General features: G+C 40.5%; 1 protein-coding gene across 1 annotated transcript in view; it reads right to left on the bottom strand.

Moving 5' to 3' along the window:
* Positions 1-598: 598 nt before the first annotated feature.
* Positions 599-17,952, bottom strand: part of ddb1 (damage-specific DNA binding protein 1) — an 88,366-nt gene continuing 71,012 nt past the window's right edge. Inside the window, exons 25-27 of the mRNA XM_080190378.1 lie at positions 10,178-10,280; positions 7,149-7,272; positions 599-2,062 (exon numbers count right to left, since the gene is read on the bottom strand). Of these exons, the coding sequence (XP_080046504.1) occupies positions 1,979-2,062; positions 7,149-7,272; positions 10,178-10,280 (311 nt within the window). The 3' untranslated portion in view covers positions 599-1,978. The remainder of the gene's footprint in view (positions 2,063-7,148; positions 7,273-10,177; positions 10,281-17,952) is intronic.

Genomic DNA, 17,952 nt, shown 5'->3' with positions numbered 1-17,952 from the left:
CGTGTAAGGATTTGCTCTGTTTAATGCTGCCACCTTTCAGCCAGTGCTTTTGTTGAGTGGGGGAGGCACATATTTCTCTTAATTTCTAAATCTTAAGAAAAAGGTTAAGTCCTAAAGCAGGTTTTTTGATAAGCACAGCCCCTAGGGGTAAGAGGAGGACCTCAAAACTCAAATTAGGGCCTAACAGAATTCCACTTGATCTATTCGTCAACTTTTGTTCTTCAAGATGTTGACAAATCTGTTGTGTATCTGTAGCATTTTTATTATTTGCATTTCAGAATTTTTAGTATCAAGTTTTGTCTTTCTGAATGTAAAGGATATACATGCAAGATGGACAATATACGGTCAACTGCCTAAATCCAAATTCTGAAGTTAAACTACAGTAAACTAATTCCCACAGCACAGCTCAAAATCGATTAGCATCAATGAAATGCAAGTTCTCCCATTAGCATTACTACAGTGCATAAGAAAAACCCATTAGGCAGCTAATGGAATTTTTTTTTATTTATATAATTGACCAAAACTGTTTTCAGACACTCACCGGAGATTTTGTACCAACACTCATGTCCAAATCCAAGTGTGCCAGGATTTTGGGGGGGGGGGGGGGGGGGGGGGGGGCACAACAGGAAGAAAGGTAGTATGCTCAATTCTACAGTGCAAATTTGCCAAGTTTTGCTATTTATTTTGAGGCCTGTAATTATGCTGTCATTTTAAGGCATACTAAGTTACAGTTATAACACTCAATGCTGTTCTTTACAACATACTTTTGACGCTGGTGTTCGGTTACAGATAAATCACAAATAGAAGGTGCTCAAGAACCCCAGGATGCTAATAATTTTTTTCTGAACAACTATCCCAGGCTCATTTTACAGTATCACATCACCAAAAAGTGACATGCCAATTCATGAGTCCTGGGCACACATTCCAGCTATATTCAATTAGAGTGCTGCATGTTACTGTACATTTTTTATTAATGTACTTTATTTTTAACCTATTATGTTGTTGGTTAATGCACAAGAACTGAACTATTTTCTATTTTAAGCATTCAATGTCAACAACAAATATTCCTTGGTCAAGTACAGCACAAGTTAAAAGTAATGGTACTTCTACACTGTCCTAATAATGTGCCTTACTAATCTTAATTTCAGAGAATTGCCTCCAACTGCATTGGATTTTTTAAATTTCCCACATCAATGAGACTATTCAGCTTGGTGACCACAAGGTTTCAGCATTAAACTATCCACAGTTCAACAAGAACAGCATAAAAGACTGGCTTCAGTCTTGCTCATATTCAATTATAGCATGAAACTTACAGCCAAGAAAGAGAAAAATCTTCAATGTGAACTGCATTCAAATTTAAGCCCCAGTTGAGTTAGTGTGCTAACCTCAATGTCTTAGTTCTAGTAGGCAAAATTGTAACACTTACTGCTCTCTTTGCAGAAACTATCTTTACACTTTTCATCACAAAGTTTCAAAGAACAATCACTGGGAGCACAGCAGACTCTTAATACATAAATTTATTTGCACTGAGCACTTAGCTAAGGATTAAAATTGAGCAGCCCTCAACTTGAATCCCAATAGTCCCACATTATTATCACTTTTGCCTATTCCATCGCTCCAAAAACTATAGAGAATTACATTCATCCCGCTAAATACAATAGCTGGAGAATTAATAACTTCTGTTGGTAATTTTACATTTAATTTTTGGCCTTGTCTAATGTCAGACACTAGGGAAAATGTCATTTTTGTCAGCCTGCCCTGAAATTGCCTTCCACATGAACAAAGGTTTCCTAACTCAGCAGCTCAGAACAGAGTGATGAAACGCAGCTATGAGTGAAGAGGCTTTGCGTCCCAAGCATTATTCGTTCATTTCATGGTTGCTCTGTAGCTGTTCTTATTGTTTATAAAGGATTCACTGCAACCCTCTGATAATACCAGCAATACCACTGATTTACTGACAACACAGCCCGCGTTCAAGCTAATGTATTCTGGTCAACTCTTCAACAATTTTTATCAGGTCATCTACAGTTGCTTCTCTCTTCATCCCACTTCCGTCATCAATCTGAAAATGAAATCAATCATGTAAGTGTCAAGAAAAAAAGTGCCAATTACACAGCAAAGGATTTGCCCACTGGTTCAACACTCAAACTCCTAATCAGCAAAAGATCTTAAACAATCAGAGCTGATCCTCAGCAACAGCAGGTGTGCCACCTTGGAGAAGGTCCTTCAAGAATGAATTAGCTAAGTATCTGGCTGGGCAAGGATTTCTGCTTGGGTGCATACAAACATATGCATTAGGAGCAGGAGTAGGCCATTTGGCCTCTCGAGCCTACTCTGCCATTTGATAAGATTATGGCTGATCTGACTGTAGCCTGAACTCCATGTCCTTGTCTATCCCCTTCAACACCCTTTGTAAGTCAAGAATACAAATCAGCCTTAAAAGAATTTAATAAAAATATTTTTAAAAATACTCAGTGACTCTGCATCCACTGATCGTGGGGAAGAAAATTCCGAAGTTTAATATTTGGAAGAAAAATATCTGTCTTAAGTGGGAAATCCCTGATTTTTAAACTGTGCCCCCTAATTCTAGTCTCTCCCATAAGTAGAAAACATTCTTTCAGCATCCACCCTGTCAAATCCCTGCAGGATCTTGTATATTTCAGTAGGATCAGCTCTCATTCTTCAAAATTCCAACAGATTCAAGCCCATCCTGTCCAGCCTTTCCTCATAAAACAACCCCTTTATCCCAGGTATCAGTCCTGTGGATTTTCTCAGAACTGCTTCTGATAAGGAGACAAAAACTATTCAGTACTCCAGATGTAGTCTCACCCAGTATAATCATAGCAAAACCTCCCTCCTTTTTTATTCCATTCCCTTTTCAATAAGTAACAACACTCTATTTACCTTCCTAATCAGTTGCTTTTGTGATTCATGTACCAGGACAACCAGATAGGTCCTTTTGTATTTAAATGGAAAGAGTTCTGTAATCTCTTTCCATTTAAATAAAATGCTGCAGTTCTTTCTGCCAATTAACAAATTCACATTTCCCTCATTTAGACTCCATCTGCCAAATCTTTGCTCACTCATTTAGATTGATAGATAATATATATATTACTTTGCAAACTTATTTTGTCCTTTACATGACTTATTTTCCTATTTTTATGTCAGCAGCAAATTTAACAACCATACATTAGATCCCTTAATCCAAATCATTGACATAGATTGTAGACAGATAAGTAGATTCCTGTGGCACTCCACTGGTTACTTCCTGCCAACTCAAAAATTACCCATTTATTACCCTATATTCTGCTTCCGTTAGCTAACCAATTTTTATCCATGCCAATATGTTACCTCTACACCATGAGATCTTATTTTGTGTAGTGATTTTTGATGTTAACACCTTATCAAATATCTTTTTTGAAATCTAAGTACAAATCTACAGGTTCCCCTTTATCTGAGAAAGGGTCATTCAGACTCGAACCGTTGACTCTATTCTCTCCACAGATGCTGTCAGAGCTGCTGGGATTTTCCAGCATTTTATGTTTTTGTTTCAGATTCCAGCATCCGCAGTATTTTGCCTTTATTGTAGAATTAGGCAGAGTCAGCATGGGTTTTCAAAAGGGAAATCACGCTTGATAAATCTACTGGAATTCTTTGAATATGTAATTGGTAGAGATGATAAAGGGAAGACACTGGATTTGGTTTATTTGGACTTTCTCAAGGCTTTCGACAACGTCCCATAAGAGATTAGCACGTAAAATGAAAGCACATAAGAATGGGGGTAGTGTACTGAGATTGATGGAAAACTGGTTGGCAGACAGGAAACAAAGAGTAGGAATGGCAGGCAGTGGGATAGTGCAGGGATCGGTGCTAGGACACAGCTATTCACAATATATGTTAATAATTTAGATGAGGGAACTAAATCTAATATCTCCAAATTTGCAACTGATACAAGCTAGGTGGGTGAACTGTGAGCTGCAAAGATGATTCAGTGCGATTGGACAAGCTGAGTGAATGGGCAAACGCATGGCAAATGCAGTATAATGTGGATAAATGTGGTTTTCCATTTTGGTAGCAAAAATAGGAAGACAGATTATCTGAATGGCTATAGATTGACAGAGGAGAATGCGACCCTGAGTGTCCTCATTTACCAGTTGCTGAAGGTAAGCACTTAGGTGCAGCAGGCAGTAAAGATGACAAATGGTATGCTGGGCTTCATAGCAAGTGGATTTGAGTACACAACCGGGATGTCTTGCTCCAATTATATAGGGCCTTGGTGAGGCCACACTTGGAATACTGTCTGCAGTTATGGGCCCCTTATCTGTGTAAGGATGTTCTTGCTATTGAGAGAATGCAGTGGAAGTGTGCCAGATTGATTCCTGGGATGGTGAGACTGACAAATGAGAAGAGACTGAGGTGGTTAGGATTATATTCATCATATAGTGCAGAAGAGGCCCTTTCAGTCTGCACTGACACATGAGAAACACCTGAACTCCCACCTAATCCCATTTATCAGCACTTGGCCCATTACCTTGAATGTTATGACGTGGCAATTGCTCATCCAATTCCTGTTTAAAGGATGTGAGGCAACCCACCTCTACCACCTTCCCAAGCAGCACATTCCAGACCGTCACCGACCTCTGGGTAAAAATGTTTTTCCTCACATCTGCCCTAAACCTCCTGCCCCTCACCTTGAGCCTATGTTGCTTTGTGACTGATCCTTCAACTAAGGGGAACAGCTTCTCCTTACCCACTCTGTCCAGGCCCTCATGACCTTGTACATGTCAATCAGGTTGCGCCTCAGTCTTCTCTGCTCCAACGTAAACAGCCCAAGCCTACCTAACCTCTCTTCTTCCTGGCAAATCTCCTCTGGAACTTCTCCAGTGCACTCACATCTTTCCTATAATGAGGTGACCAGAGTAGCACATGGTACTCTAGCTGTGGCCGCACCACACTTCTATACAACACCAACTTGGCTTTCCCATTTTTGTAATCTATGCCTCGATTCATAAAGGAAAAAAAATGTCCCTTATGCCTTTTTCACCACCCCACTAAAAGCCTTTCTGTCTTCAAAGATCTATGGACAAACATGCCAATGTCCCTTTGTTCCACAGAACTTCTTAGTGTCATACCATTCACTGAATACTTCCTTGTCAAATTATTCCTTCCAAAGTGTATACCTTTTCCAGCTTAAATTCCATCTGCCATTTATCTGCTCATTTGACCAATCCGTTACATCTTCTTGCAGCCCAACATATCAGCCTCACTATTAGTCAATCTTTGTGTCATCCACAAACTTACTAATCCTACCCCCCTCCCCAGTCATCTATGTCATTTATATAAATGACGAATAATAGGGGACCCAACACAGATCCCTGTGATACACCACTGGACAATAGGGGACCCAACAGAGATCCCTGTAGTACGCTACTGGACACTGGCTTCCAGTCACTAAAGCAACCATCTGTCATCACCTGGCCTCTTACAACTGAGCCAATTTTAAATCGACTTTATCAATTAATCTGTATTCCATGCATTTACCTTCTTTACAAATCTCCATGTGGGACTTTGTCAAAGACTTTGCTGAAATCCATATAAACTACATCAACTGCACTACCGTTACCTACACAACTGATCACCACCTCAAAAAATTCAATCAAATTTGTCCCTCTGACAAAGCCATGCTTGACTATGCCTGATCAAGCTTTGCCTCTCCAAGTGCAGACGGATGCTGTCCTTCAGAAGCTTCTCCAATAGTTTCCCTACCACTGACATGAGACTCACTAGTCTGCAGTTCCCTGCTTTATCTCTACAACCCTTCTTAAATAGCAGAATGTCATTACCTGTTCTCCAGTCATCTGGTACCTACCCTGTGGCTAGAGAGAAATTAAAATTTGGGTCAAAGCCCCTGCAATCTCCTCCTTTGTCTCCCAAAATAGCCGGGGGGCACAATTAATCCAGACCTGGAGACTTATCCACTTTTAAGCCTGCCAACACCTCCAGTACCTTGTCCTTCCCTATGTCAATTTGCTCAAAAACCTCAAGAGTCTCTCTCCCCAAATTCCATACCACCTTCTTTTCTCTTGGGTTTCAGAAGTTGGGCTTCAAAAGAGGGGGAAAGGATCTCATAAAGACCTATAAAATTATAACAGGATTAGACGTGTGTATGCAGGAAAGTTGTTTCCAGGTGTTCAGAAGCAGGGGATCATAGTCTAAGTGGTAAACCTTTCTGGATTGAGAGGAGAAATTTCTTCACCCAGATGATGGTAAGCCTGTAAAATTCGCTACTACTGAAAGAAGTTGGAGTCAAAACATTGCTTGTTTTCATGAAGGAGTTAGATATAGCGCTTGGGGATCAAAGGATATGGGGGAAGGTGGAATCACTGCAACACGTTCTAGTGCTAGTGAAGGTGTTTAGTGTAATAAGTTTATATAGGCAGTTTCCAATATGAATCTGCTTCAATTAATAATATTGCTATTCTAGGAAATGGAAAGATAAACAGTCTTCTGGAGGTGGATAAAATGAACGTGCTATTCCTCAGAACTTGGTATGAAACAAGCAAGTCCGATGACTATGACCTTTCATGCTTTTGTATGTTGCTGTTGTGTTTGTGCTATGAAGTGGAAAAGAAGCACCTAGTTTATCCCATGTAACACCATTTGCATGTTCATATGTTGTAGAATAATCCTATTATATTTGGAAAAAGTTAAATGTAGTAACAATGTCTCAAAAGTAAAATACTGCAAATGCTGGAAATCAAAAAACAACAATGGTAAATGTTGGAAATGCTGAACAGGTCAGACAGCATCTGTGGAGACAAACTATTTTTCACATCAATCTGTCTTCTGTACGGATGCTCCCCGATCTGCTGAGTATTTCCGGCATTTTCTATTTTTAATAGTGATCTTTCTTTGTACATGTGTGGAAAATTCCACATTACAAACAAATACATCTAAAGACTGGATTCTTAAGAATGTTATATTTGGAGATTGGCTTTCCGTGCAGAGCTATGATGGGTCTAAAGCATATGATGAAGTGACATTTTTGGCCAATTGAAAAATAAATAATCAATGCACTAAACAGTTTTTAATAATTCACATCATCTGAAAAGGTATCTTGATTAATTAGTTACACAGTCACACATTACCTGTAGGCCTGCAGCCACCTCCTGCATTTTAGGCCGGCTCAGATCCAAGAAACTCTCAATAAGGTCTCCATCTATAAATCCTGCAGCAGGTTCAGTTTTTCGCTCAGAGTGAAACGATCTCCAGGTAAAGAGTAGTCATGGAAGAATTCTTTTGAACAGCAATTTATCAGCACGAAACAGCAAAGATGGTCCATATTCGAGCAGCTTTACATACAAATCCCATCCATCTCATGTCACCATATCCCTCAATCCCAACACTCCTTGGTGCACTATTTCACAGAGATTCTGAACTAAGAGCAGTGAAAGTGCTAGAACCATGATGCTGTAGATTATTTTATAAACATCACAGAACAATTGCAAAGGCAATTAATATTTTATGCAGAGTTCACAGTCCGACATCACTATAACATTCCTTGTTCATTGTGTTTTTGTTTTGGACATAATGCGGAATTTATTCTCCAATTCTGACTATAAAAGTTTAAAAAAAAGACCAGAGTGAAAATACAGTTATAAAAACACTAAAAGCACTGTAAATTTGTGGTTAATGGACTTTCCAAATAAGGCTTTCTAGTTAAGGCTTTGACCATACAGATGATAAGGTTGTATCTATGCTTAATGACTTTTAAGAAATATTTAAGGTACATTTTTATAAATTACTCCCCTACTCTGCACTGACTGAAAAAATTCTTTGACAAGGTTAAGTTTTTACCTCCCCAAGTCAGGTCTCTTTATTGGTTGGTTACTATGGTAACTGTCATCTAACAAACTAGAAAGTTACTCAAGCATGTCCTGTATATAGAAATCCAATAAGAAGTCCCACAACACCACGTTGAAGTCCAACAGGTTTATTTGTTAGCACATGCCACTAGCTTTCGGAGTGGTGACCTTTCATCAGGTGAGTGGGAGTTCTATTCACAAGCAGGGCATATAAAGACACAAGCTCAATGTACAAACAATTCATGACACATGACAACGTAGAGTCGCTGAGCAGAGACTGATAACTAAGTTACACATACATGAGGATGGCCTCAAGTGGATCTTGGGTTCATGTTACACTATCTGTAACCCCCACAACTTGCCTGAGCTTGCAAAATCTCACTAACGGTCCCAGCTGGAGACTATATAAGTCTCTCTCTTTAACCTGTGCTTAACCCTCTCTCCACTCACACTGTCTGTACCTTTAAGACTTGATTACCTGTAAAGACTCACATTCCCACCATTATTTTGTAAATTGAGTTTGTGTCTTTATGTGCCGTTTATGAACAGAGCTCCCACTCAACTGATGAAGGGGCAGCACTCCAAAAGTTAGTGGCTTGTGCTACCAAATAAACCTGTTGGACTTTAACCTGGTATTGTGAGACTTCTTACTGTGCTTACCCCAAGTCCAATGTCAGCATTTCCACATTATAGAAATACAATCCAATCTCTTCTTGATCATCAATAGGTGTGGAAAGTATTGTGGACACTATTACCCAGCAACACATACTCCCCATTAACCCGTTCACTAATGCTCAGTTCAGGATTCACAAGGACCACTTAGCTCCAGAACTCATGTCCTTGGTCTAAACGTAGATAAACGCAGAGGGGTCTAGATAGGCTGGGCGAATGGGCAAGGAACTGGCAAATGGAATTTAATGTTGGCAAGTGTGAAGTTGTCCACTTTGGTAGGAATAATGGTAGGAAGGACTACTTCTTACATGGTGAAAAACTGCAGCACGCTACGGTGCAGAGGGACCTCAGGGTCCTTGTGCATGAGTCGCAAAAACCCAGCCTGCAGGTGGTCAGGAAGGCAAATGGGATGCTGGCCTTCATAGCGAGGGGGATTGAATATAAAAGTAGGGAGGTCTTGCTGCTACTGTACAGGGCACCGGTGAGGCCGCAGCTGGAGTACTGTGTGCAGCTTTGGTCGCCGCACTTACGCAAGTATATTTTGGCCTTGGAGGGAGTGCAGAGGAGGTTCACTAGGCTGATACCAGAGTTGAGGGGGTTGAGCTATGAGGAGAGGCTGAATAAACTAGGCTTGTACTCATTAGAGTTTAGAAGGATGAGGGGAGATCTCATTGAGGCATACAAGATGATGAATGGGATGGACAGGATAGAGGTGGAGAGGCTCTTCCTGCTCAGAAAGGACAGTAGGACTAGAGGGCACAGCCTCAAGATTGGGGGGGGGGGGCAGTTTAGAACGGAGTTGAGGAGGAACTTCTTCACTCAAAGGGTGGTGAATCTCTGGAATTCTCTGCCCGTTGAAGTGGTGGAGGCTGCCTCACTAAATATATTTAAGACGCGGGTAGATAGGTTTTTGATAGGCAAGGGGATTAAGGGTTATGGGGAGAAGGCGGGAAAGTGGAACTGAGCCACTTCAGATCAGCCGTGATCTTATTGAATGGTGGGGCAGGCTCGAAGGGCTAGATGGCCTACTCCTGCTCCTATTTCTTATGTTCTTAGAAGAGCTAAATTCCAGAGGTGAGGTAAGAATGATTATACTTGACAGCATTTGACGAAATGTGGCATGAAGGATCCCTGGTACAGTTGTAGTCAAAGGGAATCAGCAGAAAAATCTTTCACAGGCTGATTAACACAAGGAAAACTGCTGAGGCTGTTGGTGATGAGTCATTTTGGCCCCATGATATCACTGCAAGAATTATTCAGGCCCAAGCATTTCCAGTTGCTTCATCCCTTTCATCTTTCCTTTTAGCTACCTTTTATCATATCAGAAATGGGGGTGTTTGCTGGTGATTGCAGAGTTCAGTTTTATTGAATCAGATAATTTATTTGATCAGATAATGAAGCAGTCCATGACCGCATATGGCAAGAACAGGACAACTGGGGGTGGGGGATTTTAAAAAGTGGTATTTTAATGCAGTCCATTGATTTCCATGGTTGAAGATTGTCCCTAGAATGAACTCAGACCCTAGACCTGCTGAACACCAGATTCTGGGAAAGAATGGGGAGGAGCTTGGCTTGCATTCTTTACCTCTTTAATAAAACCATCAAACTAATCCAATCATTTGAACTCATGAAAAGGATATAATGAATGTTCAATCTTGCCCACACTCTTGATAACTTTATTCAGTCGATTTTGAACTTCTAATAGGAAGTTATACCAGCTCTCAGACAATGAGGTAACCAAACCTGTAAAACAGTCAATGAGATAATTAAATTAATGAAACAAGACTTACATTAAAACATTTTTCTAAAAAGTGATGAGATTGCATTATTGATACTGCTGAGACAGAAGAATTATTCTTTACAATCTTTTCTGATTTTGATTTGTCCATTCCCACTGAGATTTTTCAGAGACTTTGTCCCAATTGTTTTGGTAATGTCATAATGCCCCTGCAGCTTTGAGCACAAGTTTGTTTGGGAATTCACTTACGTCCACTTTTACTGAGAATATCAGGCAGCTTATTTTTTCAGCATATGAGGACTGTTCCTACAATACCCTGATTGGATAACGCCAAGGTCAACCTTAGGACTGAGGTCACAAACTCCACATCTGGGACAGCTCCCCTTAATAAGTCTCCAAAGTAAAAGTTCCTCATCTATTGTGCTTGTCACCAGAAGCAAGTACTAAATTATTTCGAAACAGCGACTTTGTGGACAGCGTTACTCTAACTGCTTAAGTGCACTAACTGTGTGCAGTTTTGGGCGCCGCACCTGCGCAAGGATATTTTGGCCCTGGAGGGAGTGCAGAGGAGGTTTACTAGGCTGATACCGGAGTTGAGGGGATTGAGCTATGAGGAGAGGTTGAATAAACTAGGCTTGTACTCGTTAGAGTTTAGAAGAATGAGGGGAGATCTCATTGAGACGTATAAGATGAATGGGATGGATAGGGTAGAGGTGGAGAGACTCTTCCCGCTCAAAAAAGACAGTAGGACTAGGGGGCACAGCCTCAAGATAAAGGGGAGGCGGTTTAGAACGGAGTTGAGGAGGAACTTCTTCACTCAAAGGGTGGTGAATCTCTGGAATTCTCTGCCCGTTGAAGTGGTGGAGGCTGCCTCGCTAAATATTTTTAAGAAGCGGGTTGATGGGTTCTTGATAAGAGAGGGGATTAAGGGTTATGGGGAGAGGGCGGGAAAGTGGAACTGAGCCACGACAGATCAGCCATGATCTTATTGAATGGCGGGGCAGGCTCGAAGGGCTAGATGGCCTACTCCTGCTCCTATTTCTTATGTTCTTATGTATGCAGTTGTGCATGACTTGTCACTGGAATCACAGTGCAAATATTAACTCTGATAAATTCTGTTTCAGAGATAGACAGCTTGTTACACAATGTGCAGGCTTTTTAAAACCAAATGACTCATGGCTTCCAAAGCAGAATTGGAAAATCTGAACAGAAAAGATGTGCAGGGTTGTGCAAAAGACAAGGGAGAGAGCAGAGCTGTTTTACAGAGAGCAGTCACAGACATGATAAACTGAATAGCCTCTTCTCTGTGTTATAACCAATTTATAATTCCACAGCATCCCGAACAATTGACACTGAGTGGATTAGGTCTGCCACCAAAGAGGCAAGTGATGCTGCCTGCTGCAATCTGATCAGTATCCACACAGAACAATATCAAAGGAAAAATAACTCTGTATAAAACATTACATTATCAATTGCCACTCCTTGAAACAACTAAAATTTTTTTGCATATAAATTGATTTTTGTAAAATAGGTAACTTACATCCACACAATTAATCTGAGATTTCATTTTCCTCCAACATTTATTTCAAGTCAGCAAGTTCAATCTGCAACCTTTTCTTGTTCACATTTTTTGTAAAGTACATTATCCCACAGTGAACAGTTATCTACATCACACCCCCTGGAATCACTACTGACAGGGAGTAGAAATAGAGGAATACAGCCGGAAACAGGCCTTTAGGTCCAACCAGTCCATGCTAACCAAGTGCCCTCCCAGCTAGTCCCAACTGCCTGCGTTTGGCTCATATCCTTCTAATCTTTTCCCATCCATGTACTTATCCAAATGCTTTTCGGGAATGTGGAACTGAGCCACGACAGATCAGCCATGATCTTATTGAATGGCGGGGCAGGCTCAAAGGGCTAGATGGCCTACTCCTGCTCCTATTTCTTATGTTCTTTTTAAATGTTCAATGCTATTGAACCTGTTCGACCACTTTCTCTGGCAGCTCATTCCATATGCGCATCACCCTGTGTGTGAAGAAGTTGCCCCTCTGATCCGTTTTAAACTTTTCCCCTTTCATTTTTAATTCCCCTTCCTTGGAAAAAAGACTATATGCGTTTATCCTAACTATGCCCCTCATGATTTTATCAACCTCAGTAAAATCACTTGTCATTCTCCAATGCTCCAAGGAATAAAGTCCTAACCTGGCCACCCTCTCCCTATAACTCAGGCCCACTAGTCCTGGCAACATCCTCATGAATATTCTCTGCACTCTTTCCAGTTTATCAATGTTTTTTCTATAGCAGGGTGGCCAAAACTGTACACAATACTCCCAAGTGTGGCCTCACCAACAACTTATACAACTGTAATATAATGACATGACTCCTACACTTGCCCTGACTGATGAAGCCAGTGTGCTAAATGCCTTCTTCACCAACCTATCTACCTGTGACACCACTTTCAATGAACTATATACTTGTACTCCTAGGTTCCTCTGTTGCTCAACACTCGCAAGGCCTTACCATTCACTGTACAAGTCTTACCCTAGTTTGTCTTTCCAAAATGTAACACCTCACACTTACCTGTATTGAAATCCATTTGCCAATCCTCGGCCCACTTCCCTTATTGACCAAGATCCTTCTGTAATTTTTAATAACCTTCTTCACTGTCAACAATATCTCCTGATGTTGTATTATCTGCAAACTTACTAACCATGCCTTGTACGTTCACATCCAAATCATTTCTACAAACAACAAATAACAAGGTCCCAACACTGATCTCTGAGGCACACCACTAGTCACAGGCCTCCAGTCTGAGAAACAACCATCACCCTCAGCTTCCTACCAGAGCCAATTTTGAATCCAATTATCTTGCTAATGACCAATAATTTAAAAAATAAATTGGATATGCACGAGGCAAATAAACATTTCAGGTACAGAGACAAAGCAAGGAACGGGAGTAACTGGATTGTTCAACTGACAACTGCATGGATTCAATGAGCCAAATGGCTTCCTTTTGTGCTATAATGACACTCTGACCATATAAGATTCAAGGGGGATGGTGGAGAGTTGGATTGGGAGTAGACAGGCCTGATGCGTAGTTGGGCCCGGAAGGGTATCACATTGAGTTTTAATCTGGACAGAGGAGAAGCATTTGTGAAAGGTCTCAGGAAGCAGGGAATTGCTCATTGGAATCTTAATTTCCACTGCAGTCCATGGATAAGAACTTCCATAGGGTGCCAAAGCACAAAGCTCATACTGCTAATCTCTGATGATCCAGAGATCAGAAGATTTGGCTCAATATAAAAGCAACTACACTCTATCCATCTGGAAAATTAGCATGTGAAGCACCTCAGGAGTGACTAATTTTATGTTCTTTGTGTCACCTAAAGATTTAAAATTGATCTTAACAGTCCCAGGTGTGCTATCAATCTGTTAGTAGCACCCTAACAAGAAGTGACATTCTAGAAACTGAGAAAACTAGAAGAGTATACAGCTAATAGGAAGGATCTTAAGAAGGAAATTAGGAGAGCCAAAAGGGGTCATGAGAAGGCTTTGGCAGGCAGGATTAAGGAAAACCCCAAGGCATTCTACAAGTAAGAGGATAAGACGTGAAAGAATAAGACCTAACAAGTGTGACGGTGGGTACGTTTGTATGGAACTGGAAGAAATAGCAGAGGTACTTAATGAATACTTTACTTCAGTATTCACTATGGAAAAGGATCTCGGTGGTTGTAGTACAGACTTGCAACCGACTGAAAAGCTTCAGCATGTAGATATTAAGAAAGAGGATGTGTTGGAGCTTTTGAAAAGCATTAAGTTAGATAAGTCGCCAGGACCGGATGGGATGTACCCCAGGCTACTGTGGGAGGCGAGAGAGGAGATTGCTGAGCCTCTGGCAATGATCTTTGCATCATTAATGAAGACCAGAGAGGTTCCAGAGGATTGCGGATGTTGTTTCTTTATTTAAGAAAGGGAGTAGAGATAGCCCTGGAAATTATAGACCAGTGAGTCTAACCTCAGTGGTTGGTAAGTTGATGGAAAAGATCCTGAAAGGCAGGATTTGTGAACATTTGAAGAGGTATAATATGATTAAGAATAGTCAGCATGGCTTTGTCAAAGGCAGATCCTGCCTTACGAGCCAGATTGAATTTTTTGAAGATGTGACTAAACACATTGATGAAGGAAGAGCTGTAGATGTAGTATATATGGACTTCAGCAAGGCATTTGATAAGGTGCCCCATGCAAGGCTTACTGAGAAAGTAAGGGGCATGGGATCCAAGGGGAAATTGGTTTGTGGATCCAGAACTGGCTTGCTCACAGAAGGCAAAGAGTAGTTATAGATGGCTCATATTCTGTATGGAGGTTGGTCACCAGTGGAGAGCCCCAGGGATCTGTTCTGGGACCCTTACTCTGTGATTTTTATAAATAACCTGGATGAGGAAGTGGAGGGTGGGTTGGTAAGTTTGCTGATGACACAAAGGTTGGAGGTGTTGTGGATAGTGTAGAGGGATGTCAGAAGTTGCAGCAAGACATTGACAGGATGCAAGACTGGGCAGTGAAGTGGCAGATGGAGTTCAACTCAGATAAGTGTGAAGTGGTTCATTTTGGCAGGTCAAATTGGATGGCAGAATATAATATTAATAGGACTCTTGGCAGTGTGGAAGATCAGAAGGTCTGAGTTCATAGGACACTCAGAGCAGCTGCACAGGTTGAAGCTGTGGTTAAGAAGGTGTAAGGTGTACTGGCCTTCATCAATTGAGGAACTGAATTTAGGAGTCGAGAGATAATGTTGCAGCTATATAGGACCCTGGTCAGACTTGGAGTACTGCGTTCAGTTCTGGTTGCCTCATTACAGGAAGGACGTGGAAGCCAAAAAAGGGTGCAGAGGAGATTTACAAGGATGTTGCCTGGATTGGGGAGCATGCCTTATGAGGATAGGTTGAGAGAGCTCGGCCTTTTCTCGTTGGAGAGACGAAGAATGAGGGGTGACATAACAGAGGTGTATAAGATGTTGAGAGGTATTGATCGAGTGGATAGTCAGAGGCTTTTTCCCAGGGCTGAAATGGTTGCCACAAGAGGACACAGGTTTAGGGTGCTGGGGAGTAGGTACAGAGAAGATGTCGGGGTAAGTTTTTCACTCAGAGACCAGTGGGTGTGTAGAATGGGCTGCTGGCAACGGTGGAGGAGGCGGATTCGATAGGGTCTTTTAAGAGATGTTTAGATAACTACATGGTACTTAGTAAGATAGAGGGTTATAGGTAAGCCTAGTAATCTCTTAAGGTAGGGACATGTTTGGCAGAACTTTGTGGGCCAAAGGGCCTGTATTGTGCTGTAGTTTTTCTACGTTTCTAAAATAATTACTAGCTCCCAGATCAAGGCCCAATCTTGTGACCAAGTGTCTTGTAAATTTTATTTGTTCAAGGAATTTTTTTTTTCAAAATAGCGATAAGTTTTAAATATATAGTGTTAGCTTTATTTCTATGCCATAAGAATCCAATAGCTGGTTAATTCTTATCTAGTATCTCAAATTCAAAATTCTCTCCAACAATCCAACTCTTTGTTTCACCTCGATTATTAATTTATCCACTGCCACCAAAACTTCTGTTATGAGGAGTTCTGCTTCTTGCAGACTGTCCTATGGCTCTTATTTCTTTATTTAATCTATTCAAGCTACATTCTCTATTTCCACTTTTGTATCTGTTGGGACTACTACTGGAAGATCTCAGTCTTGCATCATTAGAGGCTCTTCTCTAGTATGTGCTCATTTACTGATGTAAACATCACTTCTACAAACAGAAATCAGTGCTTGTTCTGAGCTTGCTTTCTACTTTTACACACCATTTTGCCATGCCATGACTTTAATTCTTGGCCAGCATTTGACCAAATTTTAAACTTGCCAGTCACTTTTCCTGTGCATCCCACAGTTGTCACATCCTTCCATTCACTTTATTTTTCTGGAATAAATGTAACCCAAGTACTCATACTGGGTAATTGCCTTTGGACAGTATAGCTACTGATCTGCCAAATTCTTTATTTCATGACTTCACAAACGTAAACATTTGAGGCACAAGGTGCCTTGTTTACTTTCATCAGCTGTTCAGTCCTAGATTTTGTAATTAACCATGAAGAACAAATTTGAACAGTTTGATTACCGTGTCTGATCTGTACTGTCTTACAGTCATAACTAATTACCATACCATGGCCTTTCCATTCTTTCTGACACTCCATTTTATAATACACCAAATCTTATGAATTAAATTTGGTCTCAGGTAGTCTTCTACAATGCCCAAGTGCTCTCCAGAGCTTCTCCAAAACATTGACCTTGATGAAAGACCAACTTCTCATACATAAAGCATTCAAATGCACAGAAAAAGTGGAAGTAATTGCAGCATCTGCTGGAACAAATGAACTATTGCATAGTACAAAATGCCATTTGGGACTTCATCCAAAAAATAACTGAAAGAACTATTTGTTCAAAGCATCTGGAGTGAATATTTTGCACGAACTGTCCATGCCAGGATGGCTGTCAGCTTAGTGTGATCATTGAAATTTTCTGCAGCATTTCATCAAAAACAGCACGATTGCTTTTGTAAAATCCATTGCTGAAAGGGCTTTCAGTTATGGGATTTACGACCACAATGTTCGTGTTTTCACACGTCAATGGATTCTTCAGTGGTACATTCCCCTTCATCGGGCAGAAACTTTGCTGGTGTCCTATGATCTCCCCTACTTACTTCTTTATGACTTTGTCTATGATTTTCTTTCAATTAAGCATTACAATTGGACAACTGAAACTGGTCACCAGGTCTACAAAATATAGAATGCAATTATGTCTTTCTTTATCCCATACCTTTAGATCCATGGGAACTACTTTGTGAAAGTCACATCCAACAGAAGCCTCAAAATAGGAGACAGTGCATTCTCCAATACTTTTTACAGAATTCACTCCTCTCAGTAATATACTCTCTATTAGGACATATGCTAATCAACGACTTCTGCAACTGTTATTAGGATTTTTAATTATTGACAAGGTGAGCAAATCATCCATATAATTTTATAAGTTTTTTTTGTTTCTGATTCTCATCACCGAATGCCATTAAAACTCATCTAAAAAACAAGTTTAAGCTGTGGCTGGGTCATAGGATTTTTCCAAAACAAATTGCTTTATCACGCTCAAGTCAAGGCTAATTTGTGTCTTTTTAGTAGGTTTAAGTCACAGCATTGGTATCTCACTGCAGACGACACCTGTACTGATAAAATGGCTTCTTACTTCAAATATCTAACGTGGAAAGCCAACTCACTTTAGTGACCTCAATGTATTTTGTCATCACCAAACATAAAGTAGTACTTTTATATTCCTTAACATTGTGTCAATCCTCACTAATTAGCGAATCAAGATAATAGTTCAACCAATCTGTTCCACATATGCTGAAATGAAAACATGAACTAACACTGCAGAGTTAAATGATTCCACAACTAATTTCCTACGACCGGTATATGTTCAGATTCATCGCTAATTTCATTTTCTTTTTCAGAAATCTGTTAAGTGATATCTGAAGGACCAATGAACTGTTCTTTAGCTATTCCTGGGATTCAGCTGCCTAATATTACTGCTCCAATTCTGTTTTCCTTAACAGCCAGTTCTGCCAAGATGCTTAATTTTCTTCATCCATTTGA

Source organism: Carcharhinus amblyrhynchos, chromosome 6 (genome assembly GCF_965287045.1).
Source record: "Carcharhinus amblyrhynchos chromosome 6, sCarAmb.v2.hapA, whole genome shotgun sequence".
NCBI classification, from domain to species: Eukaryota; Metazoa; Chordata; class Chondrichthyes; order Carcharhiniformes; family Carcharhinidae; genus Carcharhinus; species Carcharhinus amblyrhynchos.
The sequence above is the reverse complement of the archived record's forward strand: the minus strand, read 5'-3'. Positions and strand labels throughout refer to the sequence as shown.